Source organism: Oncorhynchus kisutch, linkage group LG10, assembly GCF_002021735.2.
Source record: "Oncorhynchus kisutch isolate 150728-3 linkage group LG10, Okis_V2, whole genome shotgun sequence".
NCBI lineage: Eukaryota > Metazoa > Chordata > Actinopteri > Salmoniformes > Salmonidae > Oncorhynchus > Oncorhynchus kisutch.
The window spans coordinates 59,126,586-59,143,642 of NC_034183.2; the positions used below are offsets into that span (position 1 = coordinate 59,126,586).

At 40.8% G+C, this 17,057-nt stretch overlaps 1 protein-coding gene and 1 long non-coding RNA gene across 3 annotated transcripts; one reads left to right on the plus strand and one right to left on the minus strand.

The window, feature by feature from the left end:
* Positions 1-487: 487 nt before the first annotated feature.
* LOC109898592 (PRKCA-binding protein-like) lies at positions 488-8,144 on the minus strand. 2 transcript variants are annotated; one of them, XM_020493615.2, is made up of 13 exons: positions 7,944-8,144; positions 7,167-7,223; positions 6,038-6,149; positions 5,683-5,811; positions 4,620-4,686; positions 3,887-3,976; positions 3,345-3,398; positions 3,188-3,250; positions 2,851-2,984; positions 2,574-2,666; positions 2,396-2,446; positions 2,123-2,267; positions 488-1,562 (listed from the first exon to the last, which is right to left on the minus strand). In XM_020493615.2, the coding sequence occupies exons 2-13, from the start codon at positions 7,205-7,207 to the stop codon at positions 1,324-1,326; spliced, it is 1,218 nt and encodes a 405-aa protein (XP_020349204.1). In that variant the 5' UTR covers positions 7,208-7,223; positions 7,944-8,144; the 3' UTR covers positions 488-1,323. The 2 variants fall into 2 exon arrangements, with proteins under 2 accessions (XP_020349204.1, XP_020349203.1); XM_020493614.2 differs by having other exon boundaries at positions 7,321-7,952.
* Positions 8,145-8,808: 664 nt separating this feature from the next.
* On the plus strand, positions 8,809-16,678 carry LOC109898593 (uncharacterized). The gene is made up of 4 exons (XR_004211295.1): positions 8,809-8,887; positions 9,410-9,505; positions 10,088-10,165; positions 10,594-16,678. It is a non-coding gene; the product is annotated as an uncharacterized LOC109898593 (long non-coding RNA).
* The last annotated feature ends 379 nt before the right edge of the window (positions 16,679-17,057 follow it).

Genomic DNA, 17,057 nt, shown 5'->3' on the forward strand with positions numbered 1-17,057 from the left:
CAGAAGAGCTCAACACAAGATTAAAACATACATAGGAAATACAAATATTCAATATCTAAATAAAATAAGACATTCTGGAAGCTCCAGCAATGTTCCTTATATTGTAAATTCCTTGAGCCCATGGTTTTCACAATGGATACATACTGTATTTGAATAATACATGAAGCATAGAGCAAAATAAAACACAATTTACACATATCAAATTGGTATAATGTTCAAGGTTCACTTTGTGGAACTGAGCGAGAGTAGCAATGTAACCAGATTAAAGCTTCAGCACAAAATCAATACAGTTCAGTAGTTGACAAATCAAAACATAAGTCAAAGGTCCCTTTGATTAAATACATTCCAGTTTGAAAGAACACAGCCCTCTACTGCACTTGTTTTATGATTATTATACTGTAGTGGGGCTGAGAATCTAGCATCGGGTGCAGCAGCGAGACAGAGAAATCCTTAACAATGACAGAAAAAGACAAGTAACAAAAACACACACTGTGGAATTATAAAATTTAATTTGACCGAGGTTCCTTCATACAGTTTAGAATGCTGTTTGGGCCAAAACTTGCCATTACACATTCATCCTTTACAAGTGATTTGTACCTCACTACTATGTTCAGCTACCCCATTCAAATGTCATGTGGTTTTGTGCAGATAGAATTCAAAATATTGAGTGGGACTGTTAAACTTGTAACATCAGGGCTTGTGTCAATGGAAAATGAGTCCTATTTTGGTCTGTGGCCAGCCGTGGTTAATGATCTCTCTTAATCATGTGCTCTCCCCAAAATGTTACATCGTTTTATCGGGAACAGCATTTAACCGCTGTCATCTCACCAAGACCCAGGACTAGCCACTTGTTGAGAATAGACTCGTGAGACTGAAAGACCCCCAAACATATATACACTTCTCTAAACTGAACCATCAGCACCTCCTACAAAATACACTTTGCCCATTAATTCTGTAACATACTATGCTGCACTCATTTAGCAGCGATATAACATGTTTTAGGGAAATATCATCCACCAATCTGATGTGTTTGGTGGGGACTTGAAATAAACTGATCCAGTAAAAACCTGTTGAGAAATCGATTCAAGCCCCACAAAGTTGGTTTCAGTGATGGCTGTCAGTTGTGGAAATGGTATTGGTTACAGTAGGTTGCAATAGTTAGTTCCAGTACAGTTGAATAGCAGCAATTCACAGTAGTATTTTCCAGTGTGATGACTTTGGTGACCATTTCCACATATTTAACTAATCATTGCTAAATAAATGCAGAGTGGCAGTTGGTAGACGTAGGTGGAATTTTGCTCCAGAAAACAATCATATAAACTCTCAATAATCATCAATCAGTTTTTCAGCACCCCCATCCTGTTCTTCACTTCCTCCTCCCTCCTCCGCCTCCTCTTCTTCTTCTGTGAAGGAGCGTGACTGGCTGCCGTAGTTGATCATTGTGCGGGAGAGGTCCACCTCGATGGGGAAAACGTCAGCATCCTTCAGCACGGCGTAGCACTCGTCGTAGTAGCGCGACATGCCTGACACAAAACGCTGCAACTGGAACACGATGTCCTGGACTGAAGCAGGAAGGGAGAAGGATGTAAACACACACCCTACCTTAATACCACACCAGACATATCTGGTATTTCCTAGCAGTGCAGAGGTCAAAGAACGAGTTGTTTACAATTAGTAGGCCATCTGTGCCGAGAAACGCTCAGCCTGATACATTAGTATATCGTGAAGCAGGGAGAGAGGGACTGATCATACATTGGATCAAATTTACCCGCTGGGCACAGATGTCAGTTCGACGTCTAGTTTTGATTTACATTTGATTGAGGTTTAAACTAACTTGAATACAACATAAAATCTAAAATAATTATTATAAAAAGTTGAGTGAAAAATAATACAAAATTCCCTTGCGTTGATGATTTTGCAAATCCAATCAGTTTTCCACGTGGAAACAACATTGATATACCCAGTGTTTGCCCAGTGGGAAGGCTTTTATATCCATTAGTAATGGGCAAACGGAGAGAGACTGTTTGGACAGATACTCTGTCCACTTATTACAGGTAGCTGGACAGAGCGTTAATGGAGAGGATGATTATCCTAGGTAGACAGACACAGAGAGAGAACAAACCATGTTTCTGGTCCAGTAGCTCAATCTTCTCCAGCACATCCTTTCTCATCCTGGCAAACCGAGCACGGGCCTCCTGTCGACACCGCAGCACAAGCCGGTACTCGTAGTTCCCGGTGCCAACGCGATACATAGGCTCTCCCATCGCCTAAGGAAGCACACAGGTATATAAGAAAAACTAAATCAAACACGCTACAGAGATCCACTTTGTTACTCATTGATATATCAGTGTTTCTGTGTGGACTACAGGCATAGGAAGTAAGGTAAGGTACCCACAATGCAGCTGTACTCTTCATCGTCCATCTCCTTCACTTTCAGACAGTAAGACTGGAACACAAAATGAATGAACTTTTACGCCAATGACTAACACATTAGAAATAAACACTTCGGTACAGTTTAGACCCTGTTTTTAGTTGACCAATGTTGACATTTTGAATAAGGGGTCTGCTCTCACCAAGTACTCAAATTTGACATCCAGGTATTTGCGGATGGTGAGCTTGGTGTCTGGTATTGCCTTATGAAGGTAGGTATTCAGGTCATGGAGCATCTACAAAACAGGAGACAGAGAGAGGAACATGATTAATTGAATCACCTATATATGTGTGGGGATGTACGTTATCTAATCTAGGTATATGCAGGGGTGAACGCAAGCTTGTCGGGGTGTTGGCATATGAATCCTGTTAATGGTTTGTGTATTGATAATGTATTGTGTAATTTCTTCTACTACTCACAGGCTTGATGGTCTTTAGCAGCTGGATACCGTACTTCTCCATGTTGCGATGGGCCTCAGCAAACTTCACAAAGGCCTCACTGGCTGCAGCCTGAGGCTCCCGTACCCCGATCACAGAGAACACATCCCCAAACGCTGAGGGTCGTCCAGGCAGAGGGAGAGAGTGGAACAATCAAACATCAGCCAGTCTCATGGCATGCAACACATTACTGTAAATACAAACCTGTTCACTTTCAGTGTGTGAGGGAGCTTGAGTATGATCATAGTACATGGTTATATTGTGTCTAGATCTGTAGTTTAACATAACGTTTGTGTAGTTTCAAGGTGTGGCAACTCACCTCTGTGTGTCTGAGAGAGTTCAAAGAAGGCTCTGAGCAGTCTTTTCGTGTGCTCCATCAGGCCTGTGAAGAGACAAACAAGGACAGTGCTGCATGAAGAGGGGAGAACGTATGGAGAATGTCACACATAATAACATTACAATCATTTTAAAAATACCTTTGTACAGCTCTGCTGTTTTCTCCAACTCCTCCAGTCTCTTCACCAGACCATCTGAAAAAGAAACGGGCCTAGTATGAGGACACTTACAGTAGTAGCATAGTGCCCCTCTCCGGTCCAGATGATATCAATCATCATGAGATTGTACAGAGATTATGCAGTGGCCGTGTCCGAATACCCATACTAGCATACTAGATAGAATCTGAAAAAAAGTTAGAAGTGACATTTTTTAAATGGTACTCCGAATGAGTCATCTAATGCGTGATTGCGTTGACTCCCGCCATTTGTTCATTTTGGTACTGCGCTTCAATGTATCTGATTATCAGCTTTAGTCAAACACATGAGTCAGAAAACACAAGTAAATTCTACAAGATCAAATGCTGAAATAAGTATGCCAGTATCTTAGGGATGATGCCAACTAAATTGGCTTCAATTGACTGTAATTGACTTAAGGTGTATGCAATGAGGAAAGTAGAGTCAGAAATAATAGAAATGTATAACATGGCCAGACGGATGGACAGCGTGTTTTGTCCCAGTCTCACCATTGCAGAGTATGGCTCTGCTGAGCCCCAGAGCGTCGGCTGTACCAGAGCTCATGTTCTCCACCAGGCGGTGCTTCACCTTCTTCAGCACTAAAACACACCAGATGTAGAAACATACTATGATGGTAGCATCTGTCTTTCTGGTGAGTAAGAATGGTACTCTACCCATATATATAGGAAAATGCCAACATAAAGGAAACACTTGAGTAAATGAGGGATACAATGTACTGTTGAAAGCAGGTGCTTCCACACAGTTGTGGAATTAATATCCTGTCATGCTTAGGGTCATGTATAAAAATGCCCAGTTGCCCAGTATTTTGGCTACCATGGCTAGAAAAAGAGATCATAGTGACTTTGCAAGAGGGATGATTGTTGGGGCAAGTTTGACAAGAGCTTCAGTGACGAAGACTGCGCAATTTGCTGATCTTTCACGATATGCTACGGCCGTGCCAGTCACCAGATCTCAACCCCATTGAACACTTATGGGAGATTCTGGAGCGGTGCCTGAGACAGCGTTTTCCACCACCATCAACAAAACACAGAATTTCTTGTGGAAGAATGGTGTCGCATCCCTCCAATAGAGATCCAGACACTTGTAGAATCTATGCCAATGAGCATTGAATCTGTTCTAGCGGTTCGAGACGGCCCAACGTTCTATTAAGACACTATGTTGGTGTTTCCTTTATTTTGTCAATGACCTGTACATTTTAGAGATGTATTCTGCGACTGTTACCTATGTCCAGTGACTTCCCCTGTTTGGGGTCAGCCTGCAGCTTGTTGTAGTGGATCGTTGCTTCTCCCTGCAAAGACAAGAGGAATGCATGGAAGAGATAAGGAAGACAGTAACTCAAACACCACCTCAGTATAATAAAATCCATGATGCAAATCCACAGACACATCCCCCAGGGGTCATATTACTCAAACTAAAATATATAGCCTATGGGGTTCCCCCAGGCAAAACAGCATTGATAGATCTACCTAACCTGACATTGGCTTTCTCCCCTGGTTAGTCTGAGGACTTGCGTTACAGGCAGGTCATAGTGAACCAGGTATTGCCAAACAATCCATGTGTACAAAGTGTGTCTGCAACTAATTTCAACTGAAAATCATGAAGGACAATATAGCAGTATTTAAGCCAAACAAAGGTGCTTCTGCAAGTGTAGAAACATAAGAATTACAGCTCCTCTGATAAAACTGCACAAAGTTTGCAAGTAATAACAATAAATACCAGTGACAATTTCAACTCAGTGGGCATAGCATGCAAATAAATGAAAGTCAGCGAAGCCTAAGGGCAACAATGGCACATACTAATCCTTTATACAGACAGTGGAGCATCTCTCCCCATCTCTCAAATCCTGACCACAGACCATGGTGGGGTAATCATTGAACTCGCATAGCTTCCTGTGTCGTCACAATAGATTTAGAAACAGCATTGCCACTCCACACTGGTGACGTGAGGGTCCAAACTCCTGGTTATTGTCCTGTTCTCACTAGCTCCGCTGAGCGATCGGAGGTGTCCCTATTATTTAACATTGAATAGTGACCGCAGCCCTTTTCAGACTGACTGGTAATTTACTGATAAAAAACACAGAATCCATAATTAAAAATACTGTGGCTTTGGACTTTCTATTTTTATCTACTGGTTAGTCTTGTTAGTCTTGTCAGTGTTTGTACATGGTTTGGGTTGTGTGGCTAACAAAAAAACAACAACAGGAAATACACTAACTGGTTTGTAGACTTTTGCAGTATCAAACCAAAATTGATTGAAAAGCTGCTTCCAAGCCCTCTTATTGTACCTGGACAGCCTGAATCATCTTTGCCACCTCCACCTTTGTCTTGCCCTTCACAGGTTTGCCGTTCACTCCTGTGATCTCATCGCCAGATGCCAGAGTCCCCTCCAGAGCAGCAGGGGTGTTGTCAAAGACCTGACAGAGATAGTTATATGTAAAGAATATATCCAATAATGACAAAAACCAAGCCATAAGAGCTCAGAGCCTTAAAACAAACTGATTTAAGAAAGTTCAAGATAATAGGTTATACAATGCATCTATAATCTAATGTTTCTGATTTAGTTAACACTCTGGATACATAGCTACTGAACCAAACACTACTGCTCTAAAGACTGAGGTACAGTATAGAGGTACATAATACCTGTACAATGTAAAGACAGGGACAGTACTGCGCCCCACCCCCGATGCTGATCCCTATCAGGTTCTGCGCATCCTTCTTCAGGGATATAGTCCCAGGGACTGTAGGGATCCCCCTGTTAAAGAATAATTGGAGATCTTGTTAATACATTGTCTGTATAGTGTCTCCAATATGATTTGGGGAAGCAAGCGCTGTCAAAGCCATTTAGATGAGATGTACAGTGCATTTGGAAAGTATTCAGACCCCTTCACTTTTTCCACATTTTGTTACGTTACAGCCTTATTCTAAAATTTATTAAATCATTTTTTTCCTTCATCAATCTACACACAATACCCCATAATGGCAAAGCAAAAACTGGTTATTAGACATTTTGGCAAATGTATAATAAAACCCCCCCGGAAATATTACATTTACATAAGTATTCAGACCCTTTACTCAGTACTTTGATGAAGCACCTTTGGCAGCGATTAGAGCCTCAAGTCTTCTTGTGTATGACGCTACAAGCTTGGCACACGTGCATTTGGGGAGTTTCTCCCATTCTTCTCTGCAGATCCTCTCAAGCTCTGTCAGGTTGGATGGAGAGTGTCGCTGCACAGCTATATTCAGGTCCCTCAAGAGATGCTTGATCAGGTTCAAGTCCGGGCTCTGGCTGGGAAAGCAAAGCATGATGCTGCCACCACCATGCTTCACCGTAGGGATGGTATTGGCCAGGTGATGAGCGGTGCCTGGTTCCCCCCAGATGTGATGCTTGGCATTCAGGCCAAAGAGTTCAATCTTGGTTTCATCAGACTAGAGAATCTTGTTTCTCATGGTCAGATTCCTTTATGTGCCTTTTGGCAAACTCCAAGCGGACTGTCATGTGCATTTTACTGAAGGACATACTTCAGTCAAGCCACTCTAGCATAAAAGCCTGATTGGTGGAGTGTAAAACATAAAACATGGAACACATCTCAAGGATGATGACTGGAAACAGGATGTACCTGAGCTCAATTTTGGGTCTGAATACTTATGTAAATAAGGTATTTCTGTTTTTTTTGTTATATATATACATTTGCAAACATTTCTAAAAACCTGTTTTCACTTTTTTTTTTACATGTAGAACATGAAAAAGATGCAAATCATATTTACTTACAGTTTGTCCTCCTCCAACTCATAGTCCATGTCTGTGAACATTCCAGGACTGTTTATCCTGTATCCGGTTTGGAGGAAAACAAGAATGGCATTGGTTAATCTTAGTCAAGCAGTAGCTATGTCTATAAAGACATAAAAAAAAGTTAACTAGTTACCTAACACAAAATTCCATCACTGGTTAAGGTTGCCAATGCTGACACAGTAACTGTAACAAAATATGTGGGCAACAAATAACTGGAAAAAGTTCCTTTATTTGCTGGCAAGGAATGGGAATTAGCTAGCTGCTGTCAGTTATTGATGAAGCCAACACAGCTGGTAGATAGCTGAGCCTAGCTTGAACCAGTACCTGGGCTTTTAGTAGACGATGAATATGACGAGATCGTCGTCTCCTCAAGCCCAGCTAACGTTGGTAGGTACTGGTTCAAGCCTAGCTAGGCATTTATTTAACCAAGCAAGTCCGTTAAGAACACGTTCTTATTTACAATGACGGCCTATCCCGGCCAAACCCTAACAACGCTGGGCCAATTGTGTGCCGCCCGATGGGACTCCCAATCGCGGCCGGTTGTGATACAGCCTGGAATCGAACCAGGGTCTGTAGTGACACCTCTAGCACAGCGATGCAGTGCCTTGGACCGCTGCACCGTAGCAAGCCACCTCCCGAAATAATGGTTAGCTTACTTGCTAGCTAGGCTACCTAATGTTGGCAACTGTCAGCAGTATGTGTATTGCAAATGAGCATGATAAAAAAAAGGAAGGTGGCCACTGGCCAGCTATTTACCTCCGACACAGTTGATGACATGCGCGTTGTTATCTTAACACAAACGTTTATCTCATGCCCCTGGGGAATGTTTCTTTAAATGTACATTTTATTTTAGATTATTTTGTATTCCTTCGGACCACTTCACGGGTTGTTCATCTGTCAAAAATAAGATTCTGTTTACATGTCCTCGTCACTTCCGGTAATTTGCGGAAACTGTCAGTGATTCCTTTCCCCCCATAGAGATTTGTATTTATTTATTATTTATTAATTAAACACTAACATGCAAATAGCGCTATCCCTTGGGACGTCCCACTAACCATAATCCTTACCTAACCTTAACCATTTAACATGTCTACTTCAATGGGGTAGGGACATCCCAAGGAGTCCAGATAGTAAGGACCATACTGTTTTGGACTGGATTTCAATATTATATCATACAATTAATTAAAACGCTGTCATTTAAGATATGTATAAAATTGTAGTTGTGGATTCATCTTCTTATTCTACCTGATGCCTTTTATAAAATATTTTCAATAGCGTTTTTGTGTGTTTGCACTGGGAAGACCATTCAAAGAGTAAAACGTTTGATAGGCTAGGGAAGTCGTCACACTTTCCCAGCACATATATCTGAATATACGGTTGATTCATAACATCTATTCATTGTTGTATTTGTTAAGGGCAGATCATGCACTTTAACTGTCCATTGTTTCAAGATTTATATTAAATATGACCTATAATTAATTACAATATTAGTTCAATTGTTATTTCCTTCCATTTTTTTATTATGTTAAAACGCAGATTTTCTGTGTTTGAAACAACAGAATGCTGTGGGCTATACCAGTCGTTAAAAATATGAATGACAAGTAAACGACTAAACTGCCACCTCAGCCAATGAGCCGTCTCGGCCAAAAACGTGACTTCACGTTATATGAGGAAATATCTATTTGAGATACAACTTTAAGGTGGGGTTTGAAGTGTGTTTTTTTCTGAAATGTATGCTTTAGCCACAAAATATGAGTAAAAGATGAGTTGACAACATTATTTGGGTATGAGTAGCACAACATGAGCTTTTAAAAGTGAGATTATTCACTGGACAGTCATTTACTTTAAACTCTGTCATTACAGCTCCACTAGCGGCTGTCAGCCAATCAGCATTCACGGTTCAATCCACCCGTTTATAATATACAGGGCAGCACTACATAGTTGATTACTGATCAGTGACTTTGTTCAAAGATCAGGCTTTTCAGTGTAAGTAAAAGCATCAGTTTAGTAGGCAACTATCTTCACTGCCAGTCTGCCACCAAGCTTCTTGTCATAACCTAGTATCAGGGTGTGAGTGAGAGAACCATTTTGATTTATTTATTGAATCATCATTAAGCACGCCTCATTATCATGCTAATCAGTTGGTGACCTGTGTGAGGAGGGTTGCCCACATAAAATGATAGTTCAAACTTCCAACTAACATTTTACTCTCTGTATCTCAGGAAATAAGGTTATCTTGTCCAATCCCAGTCCGTCTTGTAACTCAAACCACATTCAGGGCCGCTTCCACCACCAGTGACAACATGGCAATGCCAATGGTAATTCTCACTAAATTTCATGCTTTCATGTGCTGATACTTTTATTCCACAAAGTTACTTACTTACTGAAGAGGCTGTGTTTATACAGGCAGCACCAAATCTTATCTTGTGTGGAAAAAGATCAGAATTGGGCTGCCTGTGTAAACGCAGCCATAGTGGCCTATATGCTTACTGCACTCAGATGTGTTACTGAGTGAATTCATTTAAACGGTCAGGCCCTTGAGTCTTGATTATGTTTTGACAACATGGTAATTGTTGAAAAAGTAATCTATGCATGCACTGTACATTGTGATTCCAATGATTATTAAGTCATTAAATATTTATAACTCAACATGACATTTGTTATGTTTGTTCCTTATATAATGACAAACTGGGGCATAGGTTTAACTACTTTTAATTGACATATACTTCAGCTAGAAAAACCCTTGTTTAACCATGCAAGGCATTCTTCAACCACCTGACCCGCTCGCATAGCCTGCTGGGTAACGTAGTCTAAATGTTAAATGAACACAATATTAAAATACAAAATCTCTTTTACCTTATGTTCAAAAGCACTCAATTTATTTATATGGTTCTTCATAGGAACTTGAGCTGAAGCATGTGGAGCTGAGAGCTGGAGACCAGTTCAAAGTACAGGGGAGGATTATGGATTAGAATGAGGTACATTTAAGAAATTACATTTTTTATTTAACAAGTCAGTTAAGAACAAATTCTTATTTACAATGACGGCCTACCCTGGTCAAACCCGGCCCAATTGTGCGCCGCCCTATTGGACTCCCAATCACAGCCGGATGTGATGCAGCCTGGATTCAAACCAGGTACTGCAGTGGCGCCTCTTGCACTGAGATGCAGTGTCTTAGAACACTGTGCCACTCGGGAGCTGCATTTAACTGTTTATATCACACAAAGGGACCCATAGCATAAAAAATAAATAAACTACCAGGTAAACAAATTATTGCTCAAAGGAGGAGAGGACGGACCAGAGAAGGGTTTTGTTTGGGTATAATGTATGTGTGAAATCCATTAATGTTAGACAGACATGTATTAGGGTTTCTGGAACGATGTGATTTCCTATTTCCCATATCCAGGTTCCAGATCGACCTGGCACTGCACTTTAACCCACGTTTCAATGATGACACTGATGGCACTGTGCTCGTGTGCAACTCAAAGATTGCCGGCTGCTGGGGGGATGAGAAGAGAGAGATCCACAATCCACTCCAACGGGGTTCTATATTCAAGGTGTGAAAATGTAGGTTGGAAAGATGGAGGGAGGTGGGTTTGATCCTGACTAGACAAATGGAGAATCTTGGTCAGTGTTTCAGGTGTTCAATATAACAGAAACAATTAGGGCCTATGTCCATGTAATCTCCTGCTAGTATCGTTTTAAGGAAACGGTGCAGTGTATTGGCGCTAGTCTTTAGTCCAGCTTGTTCGTTGCAATTGGCCATGTGGGTGAATGTGCTACAACACTAATGATGTAAACAAATGGGGTTTCTCCCTCTCAAGATTGTACTGAAGCTGATGGGTGACATGTTTGAAGTGGAGATGCCTGATAGACAGGAGATCCAGTTCCCCAATCGTGAGGGCCTAGATGTCATTACCTACATTCGTATCAAAGGAGACCTCAAACTTATTTATTTTAAAATCTACTAGACCCCAATATGAGGGGTGATTTAGTTTGCTTCTGTCCTAACCCATTGATCTATGACATTTATCAAATCATTGTTCTAATATATGTATTAGTGAACTGTTGGACATATTAAATATGTATTTGGGTTGACCACAGTCTATCATTGTTTATATATTTGTTCCCATAGTACGGTATATTTGTTGCAATAATATTCACAATCACATGTACACTAAACACAAGGGTAATATGAGGATGAGGTTATGGTATTATCTGTCAATCATTTTGATTCCTTTACTACTACAAAAAGTGTTGCACCCACATCTTGGCCAGGTGAAATATTGGAGTCAATATTGAATTATATTGGTGAGAAAGAGCAAACTATGTCATAATTTCAGAGCATTTATTGAGTATTTGCTTACGGTAATACAATACAAATAGTACAAGGCTTTATCACTTGACAGGAAATGTGATAAATTGTTCACACTCAAAACATCTGCATATACATTTTTGATCCCAAAATGAGGCCAATAACTAGGCTTTTTCCTGTTAGTCTATCAGTTTGAGTTAAATGATTGAATCAAAATAAGATGTGTAGTAGGCCTAGCTGATTAGAATAGTAAAAGCGGTGCTCTATTGTACATTGCCAAGAGGTTTTTCAGTTTCTGACTATGTTCATGTTTACAATGTCAACATGTTTAAAATATCATGCTTGTGCCATTATGTTTGTATGTTTTTACTATTTGAGCTCCCCTTAGATTTACTTTAAGCTTTCAATAGCTTGCTGTTTTGTGAACTTCCTCCATTCTATTGGAATTTCACCTCTGCCCTGGAATTTTAGGTCATAATACCTTTCCAGATCTTCTTGAAATCGACAAACAAACCACTTCCAGTACGGAAGTTCAGAGAGGTCTGGTGTGATGCTCCAATCAGCAAATCTTGGGCCAGCTTTTCTGTATTCTTTCCAAAGATATTTATCCTCTGATTCATGGGATGGGTAAAACCGGCCATTACTTGCTACTGAAGTTGTACAAAAATCAATGCTAAATTCTACTGTGTTTCTGAAGTGTATTCCTTTAATTCCTTTAGAGCGATGAAAGGGGACATTGTGATCAATCGGTTTGTGCCCCTCCATGGTGTTTGTGCAGATGGCTTTACAGAAGGGACACTGTACCCAGCAGCAATCACAAAAGTGTTTGATCAGAATCTCATCTGGCCTCTCCCTGAACTGCTTCATGGCCAGGAGTGATACATTGCTGAGGCTTCTGTTGATCTCTATGATTCTGTTGGCGAGATCTTTCCTTACCTCTTCTTCGAGGAAGTCAAAGTCAGTTATGTCACAGAAATCACTGAAATGATTTTCAGCAAATTTCAGCTCATCTTTTAGAGCACTGGAAAGCTCTCTAAGCCACATGTTGGTGTCTCCATTCTTGTTTTTGACTGTCTTTGTTGCTGTATGCAATGCATGGCTCACACGCTGCTCTTTAGCTGTTATGTTCCCTTCAATCAAGGCAAGGACTTTGGACCTTTCTGTGAGCATGTATTTCTCTACATCCTCTCTAATAAATTTCTCAAAGTGTTTCCGTGGGTTGTGAATGTAGGTCATGAACTTGTCAAAGTTCTCCTTCTCCGCCAGTGATATCAGGATGTGTTTCTCCATGTTAGACCTGTTTCCACTGAATGGTGGGTGACTTAATTGCATTTCTCCAGCCAAGTCAATGGCCGTCTGGTCATAGACCGCCTGTACAATCGATTCTTTCAGTGTGTTGCAAATTAACTCCCCAAGCACAGCTGCAGATGAGGAACCTTTGCAGTATCTCTTGAAAATCTTGTTGTACTGTGGCCTCTTCTGCTCCAGGTAAGTAAGGGCATCATTGTTGCTTCTGAATTTGCTATGGGAATCTGCTAACTTACTTCCTGCAAGCTCACACACATGAAGTGAAAGATCAATCGTAAACTCCTTTTTGAATGCATATTTTCTAATCTTTGATTCAAATTCCTTCACGCTTTCTTTGACATGAGTTGCTATTTCTTGCATGTAACTGTCATTGTATCCCATCTTTTCTATGGGCTTTGTCTCGATTATCATCTGGCTTTGTTCGTCAACATCATTGGTGAATTCTCTTATCAATTCATGATCTGTGTATGTTAGAATGTTGCTTGGACCAATGTGGTCAATTGTCTTGTTCTCTGGAGACTTAAACCCCCAAAAACTCTTAAAAGCACCCCACACATTATTTTTCTGAAATTGGTCCTTGTTTGGCTTCCTTTGAGCATCTCTTGAGTGCTGATCGTCTTTAAAAAGATCTTGGTGCTTGGATACAATTGCATAGTTCGAATAACTCCCCAAGGTACAAATCTCACGGTACATTCCGCAACTTTTCCGATCATGTACAAGAGACAATTCATAACCTATCTCTCCAAGGATACAAGTCACATCATCCAATATGTTTATGTCCATAATGGAAGGTGTATCATTGGTCAACTCGGCAACCCACACCCCCCAAAGAGTATTGAATTCATTCTCAAGTTGTTTTTCATCCTTTGCCTTGTCCTTCAGTTTTGAGGCAAGTTCTTTGCTCTTTTGGAAGAGCTTGTTTTCATACTGTGTCTTCTTGTCATCCAGCTTTTTGCGCGCATCCCTCTGCTGAATAACCTCCTCTAACTTTCTTTTTGCTCCCTTCACAAGTTCATCATGAAACTCACACATTTTGGTTTGAAATCTCCCTCGCCACTGAATCAACATTTCTTTATCTCTGTCTTCATCAAAGTACTTTTCCATTGATTTGTTCACTTCTTCACGGGTCTTTCTCATTTCTTCAACAAGGTTATGTCTCTCAACCCTGTGAAGTTTTCCATTTTCAATTCGATTGTGCAGTTGATTTTCAATGGTTAGCATGGCACTCCTGAGAGCCCAGATCCATTTTCCATACTGAATCTCAAGTTTTCTGTAAACTGCAATTTCTAGTGTGTTTTTGAAGCTGAACACAAAGTTTTCATTCAGCAGTGCATTCCAAAGGTCTTGGATACTGCTTTTGAACTGTGATAATGTCATGCCAAAAGACGTTGGTGTTTTAGAGAGGATTGTTTTCCTTAGCTCCTGGACATTCTCACTGTAGCATGGGTTTGGTGGGGCCATGGGTGGGCTGCCCTCCCACAGCTGGGAAAAGTATTTCACATCTCTTTGGATGTCAAATGCAATGACATCGCTGAAACACTCTGCATTACTGTCCTCTTCTTTGGCAGCTAACTGGGTCATCTCGTCTAGTTTGTCCTGTAAGCGCCTCTTTCCCTCCATGTTTTTCTCTCCGGCCGTGATGTCTCCAACATTCTGGTGCACAAACACACAACTTGGAGACAGATTAACTTTCTTCATCCTCATGAAGGCCTGAACAGCTATCTGAATGATGTCCTGCATCTCAGCAGGATTCTCTCCAAATATGTTGATCAAGGTCATGTTTCCAAGGCCAATGACAAAAGTTGCAAGTTCATTGTCATGGTGCACTGTTGCCTTTCCTGCCAACTCTAAAGCTCGAAGTCCCTCAGTGTCAACAACGAGAACATAGTCAAACCTAAAGTCATCTTTCATCTCCTCTGTCACTTTCACCAGTTGCATGAAAGCACCTCTGGTACACCTACCAGCACTTACTGCGAATTGCAGTCCAAACATTGCATTCAGCATTGTAGATTTCCCAGTGCTCTGGATTCCCAAAATGGACAAAACAAAAACTCTCTGATCTCCTAGTTTCTTGATAACTTCATCTAAAACCCCATTAATCCACATCAGTGGCACATGAGCTGCATCACCATCCATTAGTTCCATTGGGTGTCCCGATATCATAAGTTCTGCCGCGAGCTCTGGAAGGTAAGACACGGTCACCTCACTTTCTCCTTTGCTTTGCCTGGCCACAGATGCATGGGCTTCATAGATCTGTCCCATTTCCCTCAGAATGTGTTCAAATCCGAAGGTTGCTGCTTGCAGCTTCTCTGATATTTTTTCCAGCTCCATTTGTCTCATTTTCAGTTGCTCTGATTTATCATGCTTCTTTTTCAAAGCCAGGACCTCGGACCACTTTTCATCATATTTGTGATGAAGGTCTGAGAGCTCATCTGAGGACAGGTCATCCAGTAGTATCCCTACCCACTTGAGGAAATATGATTTTTCTTTTTCTCCCAGAGATCGTAGACTTGTGATAAACATCTGCATGAGTTCAGTAAAGGCAACTTGATGTTGATGGTGTCGAATTTGCATCATTTCATGTTCTATTTTACTTCTTTCCATCTCTAGATTCCCTTGGAGACGATAAAGGTCTTTATTTTTTTGACACCAATCATGCCACAGCCTACCTTGACATGGAAGAAATTCTTCTTTGATCTTGGACAGTTCCATTTCCTTTAGCAGATCTGTTATCTGCAGAGCATTAGTCTTCCCTACTTGGCAATCTTCATCATTCTCATCTACTCTAAACCCTGAGTACTCTGCCATGTCCTCAAGTTTGAAGGAGCAACATGGTCTTGACAAATGATTTCTAATGATCCTTTTTAGTTCCTCAGACACATCTGACTGGTTTCTGTCTCTCAAACCCATTTTGTACTTTCCCTTTTTAATTTCAGTTGCAACAGAATCCTCTTCAGTGAGCAGACATATCAGAGGTTTAGAAGACTTGAACAGCTCCTGCACGATTGCCATACTTTTGTCGCCTTTTCCAAGACTTGGTAAAAGGATAACATTGACTGAGGCTTTTTCAATCAGTCTGTCACGCTGAATTTCTTTCGCAATTGCGTCACCATGGAGATTACAGAATGCAACACAATCAGTGAAAATATCATTGGGCTTCCCAGCAGGACAATACCATGCAATCTCTACCACCCCATCCATTAGGAGGCAGGTTTTACTGCTTCCTGGACAGTGTCTGTGGAAGAATGTGCTGTGACGTTGGTTGATCAGGTTGCTCATCAGCTGGGATTTAGATGAGGACACAGAACCAAGCCTAAAGAATGACACCATTGGTGTTTCTGCCTTGTAAATAGGCATACTTTGGCTGGTGACTATATTAGAGTCATTGGTGGACTTCCAGGTTTTTCTGATTTGTCGAAATGTCCACAAAGGGCATTCAATCTCTTTGGTGAATGGATTTGGCACAAGCAAAGGCAAGGCATACTGACACAAGGACAGCTTTGTGACCATGAACTGCCGAAGGAAACTGTCTGAACAGTGAAACACTGCCATCTGGACGTCCATTGGGTGAACATGCGTGTTCCTCTTTAAATCACCAGAGACTGTGTTCTTGTTGAAAAGGGCATCGAAGGCACTTTCTTCTGTTTCTGCATTATCATTTCTGTTGTCATTTGCATCATGCATCTCACTATTCTCATCTCTTACAGGAATGTACCTGGCTCTGTAGTCCAGCATCAATAACCTTTGTAGGAAAGTATGAGCAAGTTTGTTCTCTGTTTGGGGTTCATGTTGATGTTGAGTAGAAGAGCCAATGTTCAGGAAGTCTGCAGTTGTCAACTTATCTTGATATTTATCTTGAAGGTGAAGTCTACACATGAGCTCTGCTACTTTTGCTAGTTGTATATTTTCTGGGATGTTTTTTTTTATTAAACCCCCGCTGATTTCTTCAAGTATCTTTTCTTCTTCCTTTAACGTTAACCAAACACATTTTAATAACTTAGTAAGTCAAAACATCTGCCATACTATCAACACACATACTTAAGAGTGACGCAGAGTGATATTTTAAAGAAGCAGTCTCTAGTGAAAGTCTACACACCCCTTGCAGTCTCAACATTTTAAGGCTACAAAAATGTATCTAAAGAGCTTGAGCAATATTGTTGTGCAAAGTTGGTAGAATCTTATTCAAAATGATTAACAGCTGCCAAAGATGCTTGCACCATTTCTTGATTCCATATGTCTTCACACAT

Excerpts from the sequence above, each read along its gene's own strand:
- LOC109898592 (XM_020493614.2), bottom strand. Across the intron at positions 3,977-4,619 it reads GGGGAAGTCACTGGACATAG|TGCTGAAGAAGGTGAAGCAC; the intron begins GTAACAGTCGCA and ends GGTGTGTTTTAG. Across the intron at positions 2,268-2,395 it reads ATGAAGAGTACAGCTGCATT|GCGATGGGAGAGCCTATGTA; the intron begins GTGGGTACCTTA and ends GTGCTTCCTTAG.